Source organism: Ctenopharyngodon idella, chromosome 12 (assembly GCF_019924925.1).
Source record: "Ctenopharyngodon idella isolate HZGC_01 chromosome 12, HZGC01, whole genome shotgun sequence".
Classification (NCBI taxonomy): domain Eukaryota; kingdom Metazoa; phylum Chordata; class Actinopteri; order Cypriniformes; family Xenocyprididae; genus Ctenopharyngodon; species Ctenopharyngodon idella.
The window spans coordinates 21,684,759-21,707,390 of NC_067231.1; the positions used below are offsets into that span (position 1 = coordinate 21,684,759).

The 22,632-nt window shown below is 37.9% G+C and overlaps 1 protein-coding gene across 1 annotated transcript in view; it reads left to right on the top strand.

The window, feature by feature from the left end:
- rbfox3a (RNA binding fox-1 homolog 3a) overlaps positions 1–22,632 on the top strand; it is a 395,081-nt gene that overhangs the window by 173,045 nt on the left and 199,404 nt on the right. The window contains 2 exon segments of the mRNA XM_051914271.1: positions 19,555–19,591; positions 19,594–19,632. Of these exon segments, the coding sequence (XP_051770231.1) occupies positions 19,555–19,591; positions 19,594–19,632 (76 nt within the window).

Consider the following 22,632-nt stretch of genomic DNA (forward strand, 5'->3'; position numbering starts at 1 on the left):
TGGAGAACATGATCATCAGGTTTTACACAAACTTGTTCTTGCAACTGAAGTTCTGTTGTCATTAAAGCAAAATGACACATATTATGACAAATTCATATTATTTTGTACTTCGTCTTTTCACTGTTATGCTTGTAATATACAAAAATTCTGCATTTTTTATTATTAGTATCTCAGATTTTGGACCCCATTGCATATTCACCCGAAAGCGCAAACATGTAGCGTCATGTCTGGGAAGAACAAGTGAGAGAGGAGCATGTCTACGACAGACAGCGTGGAAATCTATGATTGATACGCTTATAAAAGGAGCCTCATAGAGTTGTATCAATGCTGCATTTTGTGATATCTACATCAGGGACAATAGTGCTTTTAAAGTTGCCTTTTCAATATCTCAGACATATAAAGTTAGTCTTTGCTCGCAGTGATGTGGCAGCAGAGCTGTATAAGGTTTGCTGCTCTTTGCAAAAATAGAAATATAGGTGGCTCAAGGGAGGAGCTCAGAGGAAGCTTTATGTTTTATTTACAATGAGCAAGCAATACATTTCATAGGATGTATCGGGGGATGGGGGCGAACGCGGGGGACGGAGAAGGGTGCGTTATCAGCCGAGCGAGGGAGTGCAGGGAGCGAGGTATCATTTGATATAAATAAAACAAGCAATTTGATGAGAATGAAGCAGAATGGGGAAACAGATAGTCTGGAGCCTCATGTGCCCTGACAGTGTTAACACCCCCGGCCAAGCGATGCGCGGACTGCAGAATTGAACATACATTTCTCCTTCCCTCTGGCATCAAGTTGGGAGAGTCAGCAAGCAGCCAATATCCCCACAAAAAGGTTGAAAAGAGCAGCGCGGTTGATTTACTTCTATTTAAGGTTATCCTTGTGTTGCATTTTCATATAATGCTGCTTTCTGCCTTTTCCGATCACGGGGACTCATTTATTAAAGAGATAGAGAGCTGGGGAGTCATGTAAAGAGTTGTACTCAATGCTGCTTTTGTTTATGTCCCAATGCCATATTTTCATCTATTTCTCTCCGAGGAAAGTGAAATATTCTACATCTCTAATGGGGAGAGAAAATGGTCTTTTCTAGCATGTATTTATTGTTTGAGAGTGTGTTTTCTCATTTTACCTCTTGCGTTTGTGTTCATTTGGCGCTCTCTCCCAAAGTTATTCTATGCTGGCATGATACTTTTGAAACTTGCAGGAGTATTTCCTGGTTTGCTGCCAGTTCTGTGCGGTCAAATTCTTGGGCTGTGTCCGAAATCACACCATATACCCTCATTCTCTATTACATACATTAATTCACTAATATAATTCACTTGAGGGAGTGAATGAAAACGAATGAGCGAATTCGGACACTGAGTGTGCCAGAAGGGCTGCCACTTTTAGATAGTTTGTGCTTACTGTTTAATAAAGTAATAAACCCCAAGAAGCTGTGGTTTATTCCGCCCCGCATCGTGCCTAACAACGCCCCTTAGCTGTTATAAATTCACTGTAAACCACAGCTTCATGGGGCTTGTTGCTTTTATAAAATGGTTACCACACAATACAAATATTAAAACCAAAAAATATGTATCAATCAATGCAACTTTCATGAGGTAAAATCATTAAAAGCCTTCCTTCGGCTGGAAAAAATAGTCCCTGACCGTGAACAGCAACAGAAGTTACATTTATTACACCATTAGATGGCGGCAAAGATTGTCTTTATGAGCGAGTCACTCAGTCGCAAAGACTTTTATATTGTGAACACGGAACAAGACGAAAATGACATGCTTTGACTAGCGCTGTCAGTGTCAGCAGGGCACGGGAAAACCCATTAAATGTTAAAAGGACAAGATCGCAGCGGACATTCAAATGGATTTTTTTTATTATGAACGCAGCGTAACTTATGTAATGCGGTCAGCTGTATGTTTTCGGGAGTTTTAAAATGGCTTTGAACGCGGCTCAACCAATCAGAATCAAGGGCCGGAACTATCCGTTTTATAATAATCATTTGAAACTTAGCAAACTGGCAGCTCCAGTAGTAAGATGAAAAGGTTTATCTTGAACACTGTCATGGAAACTATGTTAAAACCTTAATTAAACAATTTAATAATCAATTAAAAAGGAATTTATAACTGTATGACATTACGCTGTTGCCACAATGGACCAGTGGTTTGGAAAATGGATGGATGGATGATTCAGTTGCTGGCGCCATTTTCTGGCAAGACGTGGGAATTCATTCGGCGCGCAACTCTTACAGTGCATAATGGGTATTCTGGGTATACATTGGTTGTACACTCCTTTTTGCGGTGCATTGTGGGATTGAGTGCACTCGATAACGTCCACTTTGGTTTCGGACACCACTACAAATGGCTGTCCCCTCAAATAGTGCCCTATTTAAGGGTATAGGTGGCGATTTCGGACACAGCCTTGTTGGTGTGAATGATCGCCGTTTCTTCATAGCGACCAATGGGTGGCACAACACAACATAAAGGCATTATCAATGCAAACAAAAGTTCACTCAAAACAAACCATTTGTGCTGCTTACTCAATTTATTTTTAATTAAAATAAACAGTGCAGCATACTTTTTGATGATTTTTTTCACAAAATTTCATTGCGTTCAATATACTTTTTGAATTTGTAAAATGGAAGTTTATTTTTATATTTATGTTGGGACTACTTGAATCATTTTTGTTGCATTAACTGGTCAGTGGATTTCTGGTTCCCAGCATGCTTTTGCATGGAACTGGATTGGGGGAGTAAATGCTGAAATTAATTGTTATATTGTGCTATATATTATATCTTGTTAGTGTTTCATTTTCTGGTATTTGTGAGTTTCTGTTACGTTTTTTAGTTTTGGGGGTTACCAGTGTGGTGATGAATGGAGCTTTTACTTTCCTTTTGTCTTGCTCTCCCATACATTACATAAATTAAAAGAATAATTACATCTAGCATGCTAATGTGCTCTATTACTAGCTAGTAGTTAATCCGAAAGAGATATATTGAGTTATTTGGCACATCCATTATAATTCAAAGTTACAATGGATAAATGTGTTACAATGATATTTTTTTGCATTCTTTAAAATAAGCTGGATAAAAGGACCCTGTGTTTGCACTCATATTTGTCTAAATGAGATTAAAGTATGCACATTTTAAACTAAATTAAAGTGTAATATAATTTGCATGAATTAAATTAAAACTGATAGAATATGAATTGGATCGTGGTTAGTTTAAAGATTAACAGATGTTTCTATTAACAGTTTTAAGGTGTGCATTTGTGGAAATTACTTTGTTGCTTTGTATTTCACTGTAATTAAATGAATGCATTGTACCCTTCCGGGACCAATGCAAAGTAAAAGGAGCAACTTACTATACACCACATGGTCTGAAACTGAATTCTGGATGCATATTTCATTAGTCACCTGAAATATTATTAGTATGACCAAATCTGTGAAATGTAGCTTGCCTCAAAATTGAAACCAAATAAAAAGACAATTACCTTTTGAATAATGTAGCACCGTCCAATCTGTTTCGACACCTGTGATATTTGAGGTCTCATAAAGTGACCATCACCAACCAAAAATGAATCTGACGAGGGGCATGAAAGGCGAGCTGGGACCGGGCTTGTCTCCTTTAAACTAGACAGACTATTTTTGGGTATGAGGAGACAGTTTCCAGATAAGCTGGAGCTCTTTTGATTGACAGGTGTAATTAAGGCACAGGCACTGATGTGATGTATTTCATTTAGCACGCCCGCCATTGCCGGCGAACCCACCCGCTCTTCAAATCACCGACGCGTACCTCACCTGTCCTGCATCAATACCATGGCCGCTCATGCCTGCAGCCATGATGGACGCTGTCACCTGCGGAGAGCCGATTGGACACTGGTTATCCTGCACTGCAGCTATCAGGCCACCCTTTGCCTTTCAGCTTAGCAAAAACGTCTCTCTGTCTCCCTCTCCTAGCTCCATATCAACAGAGCGTGGAGAACGGAGGGGACAAATGGATCAGAAAGAGGATGAAAGCAGCTTTATTGATTTATCTGAAAGGCTCACTCAAACAAGAAGACCTCTGCTGACTTCAGCACTTCCTGCCTTTGAGACCAAAGAGAAAAGAGTTAACATCACCTGAAACCAACCCAAACGACGCCTCCTTCTGACCACTTTGAGTTCATTTCATCCAATGATGGCTCTCTAAAGGTTTTCAAACAGGCTAGACAGGGATGTTTTCCCAGTGCCTTCAATTTTAAAATGCATCCTGAAATCTTAAGCAGGGAAGGTTGTTTCGTACATGTCTGTGCTTTTACGTTTCTGTAAAGAACATCACTTCCATTGGGATTTTCCATGTTTGTTTTATTTATTTGATACATTTTAATATTTTGATCACCCAAAACTGAGAATTCTGAATCATTTACCCTCATGTTGTTCTAAACCTATATGACATTCTTTCTTCTGTGGACCAAAAAAAGTTTTTTTTTTTTTTTTTTTTTTTTTTTTTAAATCATTATTTTTATATAATAAAGGAGTCTTATGTTGTTTGGACACCTACATTTGTGAAAATATCATTTGTGATTCACAGATGAAAGAAAGTCATACAGGTTTCGAACGACCCAAAATAAATGATAAATGACAAATGAATTTTGTTTTTTGGGTGAATTTCTCCAGTTTGGGTTCCTTGGGTTAACTCCTTTAACTGTATTCTTTTTTGTTAAAGTAAAGTGTTAAAGTAGCTCAGTTGCTGTCCAAACCTTTCCAGTGAAACGTTTCATATTATACCTCATATGTTGCATTGGAATTGAATGTAGTGAAACAGTTCATTCGGATGGTTCTTGTGAATGAACAGATTAAAAATTATTCAATGACATGGTATTTCAGGTATTTTAAAGAACCAGTTCATTCAGGTGCTTCTAGTAAATGAACAGATTGAAAAAAAAAAAAAGATTGATTCAAGACCCTACATTGCATTTTTCATGGCAAGTCTTTACAGTGGAATATTTAGTTTATCACTGTCTTTGTTGAATAAAAAAAAAAATATATATATATATATATATATATCTCGGTTGTTTTTTTGTATTTAGTTTAAATTTAATAATTTACTCATTTCTCCATTATTTTATTTATTTATTTGATGTTGTCACCCTAATTGGGATTGCTCATTCCATAACATGTTTTTTTTTTTTTTTTTTTTTTTTACTTTTTCAAAAGAGTAAAGTGTTGTTTAAATTATGAGTCCATTGACACACTACAGTTTCCAAATAGCTTCCACACACTGCAAGCTATTCCTGTGTTTGCTTGGTAGAATAAGCACTGTCATCAAATGAAGAATGGATCTCAAAGTATTTATATTTCCCTTAGCAAAGCATTTAAAAAGTAAGTAAGCGTCACCCACTAAAGTGAGGAAACAATCAAGGCTTTTAATGGGTCAAAAGTGTATGGATTCAAATTTTTACTATTGTAGAAACATATAGATTTTTCAGTGTTCTTTTAATTGTAAAATTAATTACTCTGCATTGTAGCCAGTCCCCGAATGAGTTTGTAATGCGTGTGTTAAGCTTATAACTGTGACAGATTTGCACCAAATGCCTGAAATTAGAATTGTGCTTTGAGAGGCAGCTCACATTAGATTGTTATTTGGCGGTTGAGCAAAACCAATTACTAGAGGAAAAGAATCATTAATTATTTAGCTTAAACCACACATTCAGTTCTGTAAACAAATTACCCCTAAAATATTGTAAGCCTGCCAACAACATTTTCAAATGACAGGAAGTTAGAGCTTCAAATTCAACAAAAGCTCCTATTATACAAACCCCTTTAAGACAGCCTTAGATTTCTCTCAAGGTTAAATCTGTTTGGTACAGAACTGAGCTGAAATGTTCCTTTTGTTGCTTTTGAGAAGATCAGCAGCGAGCAATCACGGGAATACTGTTTTTGCTCGTTCGACACCGGATGTTTCCATCTCAAGGGAAACCGGCGACTTGTTTGACTAGTTTTGCTTGTGTTGATTTAATCGCAGACTCTTTCAGAAGCAGATCTGTAGGCTTGCAGACAGCATTAGCGAGAGCACGTCTTTTTCAAGTTAATTCGAGTACTTCTCCCACTTAAATCTCGGTTCCCGAGAAGCCAGTGTCCTAATTTTCACCCCATCGAGCAGATCAACAAAGACCTCCGATAAAAATCCAGCGAACTCTGCTGTAAGTTTAAACTCTCAATCACCTCTGAAATGGCAAGTCATTTGGTTACCCAGGCGACCTTGGGTTGAATGTTTGCGTCGGTTGCATGTGCATTCTCGCTCCTCTGCATTATGGAGCCGATTGTTTTTTGCCGGACGTGTTTGAACGGTGGTCGGCAGCTGGACCGGGACACTAAAACTAATTGAACGGTGCACCGCAGAGATGTCAGAGCACAAAAGCCTCATGAGCCATTTGGACGGTGCTGCTATTTAAGAATCAATAGCGCGACAGTGATCCGAAGTGTGAATGCGTCTTTCTATTCATTGTCTTTCCGCCATTGTCAGCAAAATGAGCCTTTTTCATGCACACCAATCATCTTGCAGCCATGACATGCTCTCTATCCTACCGCCACACGTTCGCTGGCGCATTTAAACCCAAAGGTAAAAGTGGAGAAAGTGAGCGAGCGGGTGCTACAGCTTGAGTAGCCGAACAACTGTCAGCAGGCTATTGACTGACACCTGCTGTTGGCATGTAAATTTGCTTAATATTAGATGCCTTGTCCGGTTTTACTGCTGATTCTCAGCTGGGCCTGATGAGAGACTCTCTACTGAGGCCACTATGTTACAGTAATGGACAGCCTTTTAGCTCTCTCACCATAATCATAAATTTATCGCCTCTGAGTGCAGATGGTCCATAACCATGCATCACCATCAGACCCTCGCTGGACCGAACTCGGGAAGGGTCTTTTATCCTTCCCCTCTCTCTCTCTCTCTCTCTCTCTCTCTCTCTCTCTCTCTCTCTCTCTCTCTCTCTTTCGCTGGCTCTACACATCTCTCTCACTCTCCATTCTCCACAGTGCTTTTGCTTTCTGCAAACTAAACAGATATGCTGGACTGCTGAAATTCATTTCCACTCCCAGCACTCGTGCAATTTAGCTCCAATGAAAATGAAAGCCGGGTGATGGATGGAGCTCCTGTAAAACAGGATTATGTAATCGGCAACTTGCTCCAGCCACCTTGCCCACAAAAAGCTTCAGCCGGGCAAGAACGATGAAATGAACGGAGGTTGCGAAAGGCCTAACCCCTTCTGTGTGTGTATGTGTTTTCTTGGCCGAAGGACTGGCATTTTTCACTTCCGACTCTCTCTTCATCAGTACCCACTCAATCACCGCGGGGCAGCTGCCGGACTCCTACAGCAACCCTGTCAGGCGCGCAGAAACCGTACATCTGCAAGGGCCCACTGAGTTTTCTTGGGGGAAAAAAAGATATATGTTGTGTGTATGTATGTATATGATTTCTGAAGGATCATGTGACACTGAAGACTGGAGTAATGGCTGCTGAAATTTCAACTTTGCCATTACAGGAATAAATGACATGTAAAACATTTTAAAAGTGTATTCATATGTCACATTATTACATTTGTGCTGCATTTTTGATTAGATAAATGCAGCCTTTAAAAGTATAATAAGCTGATTTTTGGAGAAAAAAAATTATATATATATATATTTATATAAATATATATATATATATATAATAAAATATATTTTTTACAAATATATATTCATCGGAGTAGGTACTGATGAAGAGAGAGAGTGTGTGTGTATATATATATATATATATATATATATATATACACAGTTGCAAGAAAAAGTATGGGAACCACTTGCAGAATCTGTGAAAATGTGAATAATTTTAACAAAATGAGAGAGATCGTACAAAATTATTTTTTATTTAGTACTTTCCTGAGTAAGATATTTTACATAAAAGATGTTTACATATAGTCCACAAGACGAAAAAAAAAAAATAAAAAAAAATAGCTGAGTTGATTAAAATGACCCCGTTCAAAAGTTTATGAATGTATTTTTAATACATGGATGATCCACGACTGTGACAATAAACATTTTAGTTTTAAACAAGTTTTGACAGATTCATAAAATATTTGTGTGGTTTAATAAATTTGTTAAGCACTGTATATTATCTCTTACTATTTAACTATTTATATATTATATTTATATATTAACTATTTTTTATTGTGGTAAATTGATTTGTGTTATACAAAGAATTATGTATTCAAGAATATACACTCAAACCAAAATTTATTCAGACACCTCATTAATACAGTTTATTCACTATAGTTAAAAAAAAAAAATGGTAATAACATATGACAAGATCTCAGAGTTAAACTGTCAGAAAAAAAATTATCTTAATTATGTCAGATAACACTTAAGCAGTTTACTTTATTTTGCTATCCTCACTTACATAAATGAACTATAGTGTCCTGCACCCACTAATAAAAATATATCAAAAATATCAAAAGTGTCTGAATAATTTTTGGTTTCTGTATATAAATATAAAGACAGATATTTTGATTGCTTAGTTTTTCTTTGGGTTAGCACATGGATATTTTCTTCTCTTGCTCTTCCTCAAAAGAACGTCTGTGATATCCCATAATGCTCTATCATCTCACTAACAAGCATGTATCACCTCTCAGAGCTGCTACTCCACAACTGATTCTATACATCTTCACTTGTGAGCTTTTTATAAAACATGTTAATCGCAAGCAAGGGAGTTTTTATCCCAGCGTGCTTCTTGCCTGATAAAGAGGCAAGACCTGAACTTGATGCCCATTGTTTAATTACCTGGGACATTTTAATGGCTCGTCAGAAAATGGTGAAATATGACTAGAGGCTAACTGATCCAAAAATACCCATAAATCCCCGACCAGGGAGCTGCTGGTAGGGTCTACAGGGGGTAATCTATAACTTTGACAGGTTGGATAAAGGAAGAACAATTAAAATAATGAGAGGGCTGATTAATCTTTACATTAAATATTAAAAGCTCCTGGGGGGTGGTCATCCTACACGTGAGCAGTGATAAATGTCTGATATATGAGTGTGTGTGTGTGTGTGTGTATGTGAGAGGGGATCATGTTTAGCAGAGCTCCATCTGCACTTTTAGCAAACTGTTGATTTTTGCACAACTGTAAAACACTGAACTTCATTGTGTAAATCGGTTTAAATACACACATAAAGAGTGTAGATAATGTGTTATTTTGTGTCTGAGTGGATATTTAAGAGGTAATACCAAGGTGCAGACCCTCCGGCAGCTGTGGCGAGTGAGAGAGGCTCAGGCCTGTCATCTGCAACAGCAAACACTGATTCTAAATAGACTGAGAACAGAAACGCTTTAATAAAGCCGAGGCAGAACACCCACCTCCCAGACTACACCACCCGTCTCTCACTAACCCGTGAAATCGAGTTCACCTCTGAGGATGGATGCGTGCCTCTTGCATCTTTCTCGTTCATCCGACACACACATGCACACACACATTACGCGCTGAATTACATACTCAGTTCTCACGGGAACTTCCCTTTCATTTGTCTAGTCAGAAGCTCACAAATATGTGACAGGCACCTCTGGCTTATTTAGTTTTACTTCATTCATCCTTTATTTACCCTCACGCAGACTTCCTTTGCTGGAATTTTCTACTGTACAAATGGTGTGCTATGTACAGTACATTGTGTTGTATGATTACACCACACCTTTCTCATATAGAAATGGCTGTAATAGCTGCCATAACATCACCTTTTACATTATGTGGTCCCCACGTTTGGCTTGGTACAAATCAGTCAGGTCAACAAAGGTTGCAAAGACTGTGCTGGAGTTCACCACATCAAACATTCAGCTTCATTGCACACAAACATGAACCAAGCCATTTCAGTTCCAGTTATTCGTTATTTGTTGCACATTTAACACCAGTATGAATGGCACAAACATCTGAATTTCAGCTTGCAGGCACCAATTCAGACTGAACTGTATGACATTATAGTTTACGTAAGGACATCATTCAATGAGGTGCTGACACAGGAATCGGAAAAGATATGAATTTTTAAAATTTATTTTCAAAAAAGGAGGGTCAAAGTTGGCAGGGTCATTATAGTTAACTGTAAACTAAAACCTTAAAAATATAAATTGTTGCTAGAAATAAACGTTAACTGAAATGAAGTAAAATATAAAAAACTTATAAAATATAAAAAAAACTTATTTTATTTCCTCTTTTGTACTAAATAAAACTATAGAAATACTATAGAACTTTAGACATTAAAAAAAAAAACGTTTAAAGTTTATAAAAATGACAAAACAAACACTATTTTAAAACTAATTAAAATTAAAAGAAAAATGGAAAAATTAAATGAACTCTAAATATTAATAAAAACTATAATAAATCTTGATTATGATTTCACTTTTTTAACTTTAGTTAGTGTGTAATGTTGCTGTATGAGCATAAACAACATCTGCAAAGTTACGACACTCAAAGTTCAATGCAAAGGGAGATATTTTCTTTTACAGAAATCGCTTTTTAAGGACTACAACTAACAGCTGGTAGGGACTACAATGAGCTTCTTCCCGGGTTGGTGACATTACAAAATTTTACATAAACCCTGCCCCTGAGAACACGCAACAAAGGGGGTGAGGCCATGTTGGGCTGCTTTAGAGAAGAGGAAGAGTTGTTGTAGTAGAGCGTTGTTACATGCCGTCATTTTACTCTGGACTGCTTCACAAACAAGGGTCAGTTCAACACTGGATTTGCATGACGGCACATGCTAGTCAATGAGTTGAATCAACTCCACAGCAACTACATAAATTTATCCACTAACCATTCAGAAACGTCCAGTTGCATTCTATAAGTTGTAACTTCTTCCTGAGTCTCTCCACCAGTGTCCGACTCTGGTTTGAACAATGTAAGGCTGAACACTGTTACTGACAATCATCATTTTGGCTCTGTGAGATTCTCCTGCTTTGTTGCTGTCGAGCAACCGAAGCGTGAGCTGTTAAAGCTCCACCCTCTTCTGGAAAGGGGGCAGGGAGCAGCAGCTTATTTGCATTTAAAGGGACATGCACAAAAACGGCGTGTTTTTGCTCACACCCAAATAGGGGTCAAATTTGACAAGCTATAATAAATGATCTGTGGGGTATTTTTGAGTTGAAACTTCACAGACACATTCTGGGGACACCAGAGATTTATATTGCATCTTGTGAAAGGGGCATTATAGGTCCACTTTAATGTTACTAAAATAACACTGAATGGTTGTAAAGGTTTTTTAATGTATTTTCGTTTTGTTTTGTTTTTTTTAGTTAGTATTATGTAATTGATTATTTTAAATGTTTAAATTATCTTAACACATGAACTTGATATTTATTGTTGGATATTATTATTTTTTTGCTTTCTAAAGACATGACATTAATCGCAGTTTATGTTATTCTATTGACAGCCATAGTTTTTAACAGTAAGAAATCTCAAATAAAAAGAAAAAGAGAGCTAAATATTTTTCTCACACGTCTTTATACATGAAAATGAATGCCTTTTTATTTTAGAAACAGTATTGAAACTGATAAGGACCTAGTGTTTTGGGGTTTCTAAGGCAAAGCACATAAAGAATAGAAATACAGGTGAGTTTAGGGCTTTACACAGCAGCTCATTAAAATCAGCCGAGCTGGAATGAAGAGCTTTTGGTGGCACCAACATTTAAGAATGACACTTTTCCACTAATGACACTAAAGTCACCAAGTCAAGTTCAGACACAATGTTCAGGAAGACAACTATAATTATGGCCGTTCCGTAATATAATGATATACTGTGGGATTCCAATGAAAACAGGATGACAGTCTTACTACCTCAAACGATGGCTCGATTTCCACTTTAACAACTCACTAAATCCACACAGCTTCGGAATAATTATCATAAAACCCGGTTTTCATCTGCCTCTATAAAGCTAGCACAGGTTGTTTTCCTAATTCTGAAGAAAGCCATCGATGGTAAACCAACAGCGTTTCATGATCGGAGGCGCATCCCGCCTGACGTCTCGCTCTCTTTGCTTAAAATGATACATTTTAACAACATGCTTTACACCCTTGTTACTTTTTATTGTATATTTATGTTTTAGTAAATCAACTCAAACTGGAAATAAACCAAGCTGTTGTTGGTAATTATTCACTTGTTGTTGATTTTGTTTTGGTCCTTTATTTTCACCCTTTTACGGCGGGTCGTATTTCATTTAAATTTCCATCTCTCCCCCCACTTTCAGTCAATGGGGTGCTTTGCCTGTTTTAATATTCAATGCCCCTCATGTTCAATTTGCATCAGACGTCCTAGTATTCCATTTCCCAGAATCCTCTCTGTCCAACATAAATTGGGTGCATGTTGCAGTGGAATGACAACACTGGGGTCTTAATGGAGATGTCGATTAGCTGTATATTCAATCTTTTTACCCAACAAATGCAATATCAAAATCGAGCAAACCCACAGCGACACCACGGTTATGAAGGAGGGTGGTGACGCGCCGTAGCAAATCCTGTTTCATGTTCATTTTAGGAAGGTCAATTTGAATACTTTGGCTTGCAGGAATAAAGAAGATTTCAGTCTCATCAGCTAGTCAGTTAAGTCTACGTGTTTATACCGCCTGTTTCTTTTCTTCCGAGGTCTCTTCGCCGCATGTGTCCGGTGTAGTTATAGCAGTGCATTGTATTATTTATCTGCTGGGTTGGCTAAAGGCAGAGTCCTCGGAGTGGCCTGGCATTTGGGAATCCTCATTAACATTTGCAACATGTGGTTCAGTAGGGCTGCTGGTGAGAGTGCAGTCCGCTCCGTGCTCTTAAATATCTCAACCGCTCTACAGGGATAAAGCTGGTATTTACTGCTTACCTACAGCTGTATGAGATGAAGAACATCAGGGGTGGTAGTCACTCATATTTTAATTACATTAGCCCTTTTCACATAGTAAATTCCAGTAAATTACCGTTAAATTACCAGATTTTTCTGGTATGACTGTTCCAGTAAATAGTACGCAATAGTAGCTGCAGAGCCGTGGTGCTGATGAATGGAAAAGAAGGCAGGGTAAATTCAAAGCAGCAGAACTTACCGTAAACAGTTTCGACAGAGCTTTATGATTGGCCCAAAGCAAACGTCTTACATCAGGGCTTTCTGACCTTGTACATGCTCATACAGGTGTTGTGCCGAATTTTGACTCCCTGCCAAATTATTACCCCCCTTGTTGAAGCCAATACCGGATTTCCTAATCCTAATACTTGCAGTATTTTGTAAGCCAGTACAGTCTCTTTTTGTGTTCCACAGAAGAAATAAAGGCATTCAGGTTTGGAACAATATGAGGGTGAGTAAATGATGACAGATTTTTTCATTTTCAGATGAACTAATCCTTCAACAAAAGCCCAAACTACAACAAACAGTCAGTCTGACAGCAATCTCAAGCGCATGCAAAAGCAAACATACATGGCACATAAATTCCCAGCCCAGCGATATGAGGTGAAACTCCATACGGAACAGGAACATTAGCTCTCACAGCTTTCATATATTGACCCAGTATGAAAATCAAATTACAGCAGGCTGTTCAAGGCTTAATATTTATGTCCAGACTCTCTATTCGGGTTCCCTGTAGGAAGAGTTGATGAGCTCCAGCTTGTCTGTAATTGAGAAGTGTTTCCAGGTCAGTGTGTGTGCCACTGTGCTCTGGTGTGTGTGAAAGGGGATATTTACTCTGTGAATGGGGGATGAATGGAGTTACAACTCTATTTACCAAAGCCTGTAAAAGCTGCTCAACTAATCTGCTTCACAAAGCCAAGTAGAATCCAAAAGGATTCAGGCACAGCATTACAAAGTTAAATCGTTCCTTTATGCCGTGCCACTGCCCTGGCCATTTTTCATTCTTTCTCTCCCCCTTACAACCTGTTCTCATCCTATTCTGAAAAGATGTAGAAGCATATCCCACTGTCCAAGCAGTGTTATTCTTCACATTTATCCTTCACTTCTTCCTTAAGGCCCAAGGAACTGATTCAAAGCATTATTTTGTCTTCTGATCTTTAAAACATGTATTGCTAAATCAATTCATCCTCAGTTTCTGACATGGACTTGCTTCATAATGGAACATAAAGCTGTTTTGGCTAAAGGATTTTATTTCTCTGTTTTGTGTTATATTTCATGTTTGTTTTTTTCATTTATTTTCATAGTCTGCTATGTAGAATGATCCATCCTTTGCCAAAACAGCATTTTAACCCATTGCTCTTATTTGCTTTTTGTGCCAATGACGTCATTTGCAGTTTCAAGTATTCTAATCAAGGAAATCTATAATATCTGGAGAAATCTATCCATTAGCATTCCCATTCATCTTAATGGCACTTGCTTGGCGGGCGCATGAAAATCTGGAAGCACACAATTTGAAATCTGCCATCTTTGCTCATGGACCATGCTAACAAGCAAAACCTTGACCCCTTTATTTTTCCAACAGTATGTGGTCACTGAAAAAAATGTCGTCCATTAAGTGTTAGGCAGAATCTAAAGTCTGAAATGTCTTTAGTCTTTTAAGGGGCGGTCACACTACTCTTCTTGTTCCATTGACTTCCATTCATACGCATGCAAATGTGTCAGACCGAAAATGGAAGCTCATGTGTAGTGTTTCACATTTCACTGCATTCCAAAGTTCAAATTTAGTGACCTGTAAATTCGCATCAGGTGAAGATGCGTGACCAGTAGAAGATTGATACGTCATGGCATGACCTCTTGGCTGAATTAGAAGTGGTCAAAGGATAAAACACATGATAATACCAGGTGTAATGGTAATGCATCTTGGCTGACCACTTGTGCAAACGCATCTTAATACCAAGTGGAAAAAGGCTTTCTCTCTCGTTCGCTCAATTTCTGAGATATTCTATATCATTTGCGGGCGTCAGGGAGCCGCTATCAATATGCGGAAGACTCACGGAACTTCTGGGAGAGGTGGGATGTCTGGTGACACCAGTAGGTGGAGACAAGTGACTCTTTTCAACCGATATGTTCAAAATATTGATTCATTCAGTCCTACGGGCACTGCAACAGTTGTGACATGACATCACACTCTGCTGCGTCTCTTTTATGAACATAAATTCAACATATAACAAATAATAATACATCCAAAAATGTAATATATATATACAGTCTACTCCATTTTACTGCAAAAAAGTGCATTCTTTTAATGCAGCCAAGATGTCAAGCCGTGGCTTATCGATCTTCCATCCGTCTTTGTGATTCGACTGTCTCAGCTGCTTTTGCTCATGTGATATTGCTTAAATCACACCTGAAATAATATTTGCAATATCACAATTGTACTTACATGACAATATGTAACAAAATGTTGTCTAAAATACACAAATGTACATTACATGACATTACACCTGTCAGACTCCTGGTTTTCATCTGCTTACATGCAGCAGAGCTTTCACAGTTGAGATATAACATTTGTTATTGTACTCATCTCATCATACAGCAGCCAACGGTTTATTTATTGCCCTGTACGAAACTAAATAGCTGGGCAAATAGACTTTAGTGAGATGCTATTTTCTTTTTGCTTGCGACATCAATGTAGTCCGAGTGATGGTTGTTTTATTGTTTTTTCCATGGCAGTCTTCAGTTCCGTGTTATTTATGCCTTTTTACCGTCCAAATAATTAATCAGCTCCGACACAACAGGAAAAGAAACAGCTTTTAATTACTTATGATGAAATAACAAATTATGTTGGCCTTGTTCCCAAAAATACTGGAGCCAGTGCATGGTAATTCATTACAGAGAGAGAGACAGTGTGGGAGGGAGACAGGGGGCTGTGAGATATGAGCTCTGTTTTGGATTAAATCAATACACATGCTTTGTTCATGTGTGTGTGTCGGTGTCTGTGTTGTTGCGTGAGATCCTTTGCGATCCATCAATACCTGCTCAAAAGGTTGAGTGTCAGGCCGCAATGGATATTGATGCACTTACATATCATCAAACACTAATGCTTTAGACACTGGTGGTACATACTTGTAAATGAGCTAAATTTATCATCCTCCATCCTTAATTTTAATTACTTATATCAATCCCACTTCAAACACAATTTTTTGGGTATATTTGTTGAATTTGATGTCAAGGAAAGAGGAAAACTATACCTACTGCCTACACAGACAGCTTTCTTCTAATGTAGTATCCTAACCGTATTTGAACATCATAAGAAAATGATTTGGTATGATCTGCTCCCTCACACAATTGACTTTAATAGAATTTGATGTTGGTATGTTGGTAAGCTATTAGCATCATAGCTTAATAGAGTGCAACAGTTGGGTACTGGAAATAAAAATCCCATTCATTTTTTTGTACAGTAACTTATGAATTTTAAAGACAAACTTACTCTGTCTTTGAAATTTCTGTCACTAAGCACTCACCCTCATGTCATTCCAAACCCACAAGACCTTCGTTCATCTTCGGAATACCGAGAGGTTTTTAATCTGCCATAGAAAGCAACAAAATTATTATATTCAAGGTCCAGAAAAGCAGTAAAGACATTGTTAAAATAGTCAATGTGACTACAGTTGTTCAAACTTAATGTTATTAAGCTACGAGAATACTTTTTGTGCGCAAAAATTACGACTTTATTCAACAATTTCTCCTCTTCCACTCCTACACAGTGTACGCAGTGCAGCATTTCCGTGTTCTACGCCAGAACGCATACATCGTGGTCCTCACGTGAACAGCGTCGGTCAATACTGAGCTGGCGTTCGGACATAAACACGGAAGCTCTGCACTGCATTCACTGCGTCAAAGTTTACTGTGTCCACTGACAGGGAAGAAATAAAATTGTTGAGTAATGTTGTTATTTCTGTTTTGTTTCTGTGCACAAAAAGTATCCTCATCGCTTCATAATATTAAGGTTGAACCACTGTAGTCATGCTGACTATTTTAACGATGTCTTTACTACTTCTCTGGACCTTGAATGTGGTAATTTCAGTTGCTTTCTATGGGAGATAAAAAAATGTCTTGGATTTCATTAAAAATGTCTTAATTTGTGTTCCGAAGATGAACAAAGGTCTTGGGGTTTGGAACGACATGAGGGTGAGTAATTAATGACAGAATTTTCATTTTTGGGTGAGCTAACCCTTTAAGTACATTGTCTTGTACCTTTTTTTTTTTTTTTTTTTTGTGATTTTAAAATTTTTCATCAAAGTGTATAATATTGTGATTCACCTCATGACTAGATTTTGGGATTGTCTTTTCTACAAAGTAGACCTATATATGCAATGTTGACCTTTTAATTTGATCCAAATGAGGTATCATGTTGCCTATAACTTTTGAAACAGCCTTGACCTTAAAATGCTGCCTCCGTATGCAGCTTTCTAGCTTTTGAAATGGAGCATTTGTGTACATACACGTTGGGTTTGGTGATTGACACAAATACGCTCAGGGTTTTGTTGACATGCAAAGACCTCTGTTTTTCATTGCCACCCTGTGAGCCTGTTTTCAGGCAAGCGAAGCGAAATTCCTCAGAAATGAATTCTCACCGAGTTGGTAGTGACCTGGATTTCCCAGAAGACTTCCTGCATCTCCGGGTTTCAGTTCTACTCTTGACCACAGAGGGGAACACTCTGAATGAAATTAGACACTTCCCCGCAGAGAACTACAGCCTCTCTCAGATAGACAGACACAGAGAGAATGGACTTTGGGTGGAGGGAAAAAAGAAGGTTAGATGTCACTTTTAAAGGAATAGTTTATCCAAAAATTAAATTAAACCATATGTCGTTCCAAGCCTATATAACTTTATTTCTCCTGAGCAAAAGGAGAAACATATTTTCTTTTGCATGCAATTACAATAAATACAATCCTTCAAAAACAATGTAAAAGCACCATAAAATTGTCCATATACCTTTTTCTGCCAGTCTTCTGAAATCATACAATAGCATTATGTGAGAAACAGACCAAATTTTAGCTCTAGCTCTTCTTGGCATATTCATGAGGTAAATAGAGATTCATCCATCTGGATTGTGAATGAATCATTATTTTTGAGTCATATCTTTTCAAAGGAATCATTTGATTTGGTTCACAAAAACTGATTCTTTCAGAAATCAGTTTTCACGATCAGTTCAATGACAGCTCAGTGTTCAGGGAAATGATAAAATTAAGTGATTAACAACAAATATGTTTCTCATACTTGTGGCTTTAGAAGACTTACAGCTTTACCACTTTTTTGGTGCTTTATATCTTTTTTTGAAGCGTGTCCACATTCATAACTGCAGAATCTGCAGTTTTTAAAGTTTATTCTTTTAGTCTATTTGCTTCTTCCCACTGAAGTCAGTCATACTGGTGTGAGCAAATGATGACAGAATTTCACTTTTGGGTGAACTGTCCCTGCGTGAGCATAGGTAACAGAAAAAATGGTGATGATGCAGACTTGTGAGTGAGTTGATAAAAAGAGAATGATGTGCAGGAAGGACAGAAAGACATTCAGTTTCAGCATGGCAGAATGGTGTTTTTTCAATAAACACATTAGCTCTATATTTCAGATTAATGCTAACAATTAAATGACACATAGGAACAACACTTTTATCAAGCCCCGTGGATATGGACGGGGCACTATGCATATTTAATCTGAATAGCCTGCAATAGAGGCCATTACGGCCGTGTAATTACGGTAATGCTCTAACAGGGTCTTTTGTTCCGAGTGCTGCATTTACTCTCATGGGCCCAGTGTTTGTTGGGTTGTATATATTTCTGTCCAAAGAAAAGTTGCAGCATTATCATCTTTGCCTGTTTCTTTTTCTTCTTCTTCTTCTTCTTCCTTACTCACACTCTCTGGGTGAAGTGATTTCTTACTCACCAGAATGTTTCTCTAAATAAGAATGTGATTTGAAGCCACCTGCTATCACGTACACACAGCCAATCCTGCCTTAGTTCAGTCGATTTTAAATTAACAGTGACATCAGGCCCATTTTCTCACCGGGTCAGACCAACAGAATGATTATCCTTCTTATTCAACTATCAGACTGAGTTGTTTCCAATTGGAAAGGGTTAACAGGACGTGAGGGGGTTTGTTGTTAATATGTGCCTTGTGTGTTTGCAGCTTCCATGTGTATGTATCCAAAGAGTGCATTTTTTGCTTTATTTATCCATATGTGAGGAAACACACAAGCTGGTGTGTGTGCTCCAAATGTTATGGCAGATCCACTTCAGCACCAGCGTAGCATGAAGCGCGGTTGCAGTACATGCTGAGGATTTGGTGGTTCTGGTAGGGCTCTGAGCTTATCTGGACCCTGCAGGTCCCCTGACTGTTCCTCAATCCCCATGCAAATTATCATAACAAGGGCATACGAAATGAAAAAACAAAACAAAAAAACAATTAAAATCCAAATGCACATATTCACAAAAACAAGGAATTTCAGAGCAATCTGTAATGTAAATTGGGAGCTCACCCTCTTTGTAATGGTAGACGGGCTTCGTACTTAATTCAAAGGAAATTTAAAATACAGCTTTTTGAGGAAATAAATGTTTTTTGTTGTGTGTAATTTTTGTGGCTTACATTCTTAGGCTCAAAACTTGTCACTTTCTCTCTCCCTGCAGGAATCAGACACCTCTGTGGTTGCAGTGAGACCCCACCAGCTCAGCCACAGCTGTACATGGAGACCCCCAGCTGGGCAGGTGAGTGGACTAGATACGTTGTTTGGATGAGTAGGTGTGTGTGTATGTGTGTGTGTGTGTAGGTGTGTGTGGAATAAATCATGGCTATTTTAATTGGCACATGCCCTGTCAGATTTTTGAGGTAAGTTAAAGTGTAACTTTGCCGATTTTCAACTCGCTTTGTATTGTTAGAATGTCTGTAGTATATGTAAATGGACAATGTTTACTCATTCTCCGTGTTACCTGGACTGAGAAATTCACATTTATTTGTCAGCAAAAGTCCACCGGATGATGCAAAAGGCATCATCTGGCAGACTTTTGACAGCTCGTGAAAACTACAGATGATACTTCCACCTTTTTTGTATCCCCACCCACAGACAGTCAGATCAACAGAGGGTTATTAACAGAACAGTTATTTTAAGGGTATGTTTATCACTGAAAATTGTACCGTACTGCGTCTACTCTTTAAACAGCATTATAGTAAAAATGGTACACTATGGCAACAGCTTTCTTACCTGTATGCGACGGCCTTTTGCTTCCGGGGGTTGGGCGGAACTGGCAGAACAGTGTTACGGTTTAACTGCTGACTGCGTTAAGTTGTGACTTTACGCCATATGTGAACGATCGGCCACAGACTCGTCAATTCTGAAAAACCTGTGCAGTGTGTTCATTATAATTAAACTTTCTTACCAAATGATGTTGGTATCATTGTAAAGGTAAATTATGTCAAGTGATGTCATTACCTGTAATGGCAGAAGAAAAAACCTTATAAAGTCATCCTTGTTATGGGATTCGAACTCATCCATCAAAATACAATCAGCGCAATCAATGTGTGTCCTACTAAGTTGAGCTATTTAACAACTACATTTGATCAATGGAACTTGATCATCAAATAAGCTTTTCTGTAGCCTAATATTTCATAGTCTCAGCGTCAGACGTCACGCCCACGGACCATTGGCTGAACGTCTGATGCATATTGCACACTTAACTGGAAACACTTCAGGATTTTCAAAGTCGTCATGTGGTTGGTTGAATTCTATAGGATGTCGAGGAGACGTGTGTCACGTTCTTTACCGGTCTGCCTGGAAACAAATGCCATGATGCCAAACCTCTCGTAAAAGAAGAATGCCATATTGTTTACAACTATGACAATGAGCGCTTACCAGAATAAACTAAACGGTGGATTTTCAAAAGTATGTGAAATTCGTTGCTCCATTGTTGCAGTAAACTTACACAACATTCTTAAATGAATAATTTATTAGATGCATGCCGGTCTGTTATTGTAGGGACATCGACTTTACATTTTCACACCCCTAAACATGACGCGGAACAAAATGAACTGTGATTGGTTGCGTTACATGTCAGTCAAACGTCCTCTTCGGGCGGTCCTTGGCCAATAAAAGCTGCGATAGAGTCCAGACCTTCTGCCATCAATCTGAAGGTCTGGCTACGCGAGACTAAATGATTCATGATGTCAATGTGCCCATGTTAACTTGTGCCTCACTACTGTATAGGCAGCCAACTTTTATTGAAAGCCCATTTTGTACCCCTTTAAGTTGGATAATTATTTGTTGTTGTTTTTTAAACTGAAAATTATGGCATCATGTTGCTCCAAACTCATAGGACAAAATGTCAAAGCTTCTCTTTTCCTTGCAGGTCCCCTTTCATGCTGAACAAAAGCTGTACTACTAGACTAATACATCTTATGCTCATATTGTTGTGAAGATTTTTGTCTTTTTTTTCTGTCTTTCTATTTCCTCTCGCCTAGGGCACCAAACAAACCAGATTGCCACTGGTGACCCCTCAAAATATAGGTGCATGATCGTCCTGGTTTTGAGTTATGTGGTTTCAAGAGTGAATGGAGCTGTAAGCAAAGGTTGAATTGAAATTGAATCTGACTCTTCAATTCATGGGGTGGATTTCATATCTTTTGCACAATTTACATTTACAGGCTTTTTCTCTCACTCCTATATCATCCTTATCCGCTGTACGTCTCAATGTCATCGTTGTTTTCCGTCTGTCTGGGGTTTCCTCTGTGGATCGGTTACATTACCAGAAACCCAGTTCAGATAGAGATTAGGTCTCAATCATTGATATTTGTATGTCTGCATTTGCAAGTTTCATACATATGTGCAGACATACAAAATTTTCCATCACATTCAATGAAATATGAAGCTCGTATTATTTTATTTGTATTATATATACATACTGTACATATGTGATTGTTTGTGTGTGTGTGTGTGTATGTATTTGTATATTATTATATATAAAGCTATATTTTTATTTATTGATGAGCAGTGGATGGACATATAAACAGTAGTTAGTAGTTATTTACATTTTTATATAATATAATTAATTATATATACATGTGTGTGTAATTACGTACTAATAAATAATATAAATACATATTGGAATATTTGGCTTGGACTAAGGACATGAGTTGCATTTGCACCTGATGGTTAAGGTATGATGCAGTGTAAAAGTGAGTGTTTGAGTCTGTGTGTGTGAGTGGAGGTGATTTTGAGTTTTTATGCTAATCAAGTCATTGCAGGCACTCTGTAATGATAAATATTTTTGAGTTATTGTGATTGTTTAATTTTGTTTTGTGTCTTGTTCTTTCTGTTGATGCTGTAACACCTTTATTCCCCCTCTGTGAACAAAAAAGGAAGTCTGAGTCTGATATAGATATAGTTATGAATGCTTATGTGGTTTGTCTGAATATCCTCAGTTGTTTCTGATATTCTAAATTTAGAAAGTGTGAACTTAAAGGGTTAGTTCACCCAAAAATGAAAATTCTGTCATTAATTACTCACCCTCATGTCGTTCCACGCCGATTTTAAAACACTGCTTCATGAAGCTTCGAAGCTTTATGAATCTTTTGTTTAGAATCAGATGTTCGGAGCGTGTATCAAACTGCCAGAGTCACGGCCCCCAGTGGTGAACCATTGAAATTTCGAAATGTTTCGAAACTCTTATGTCATAACGAAGCCTTGTTTACTGAAATCATGTGACTTTGGCAGT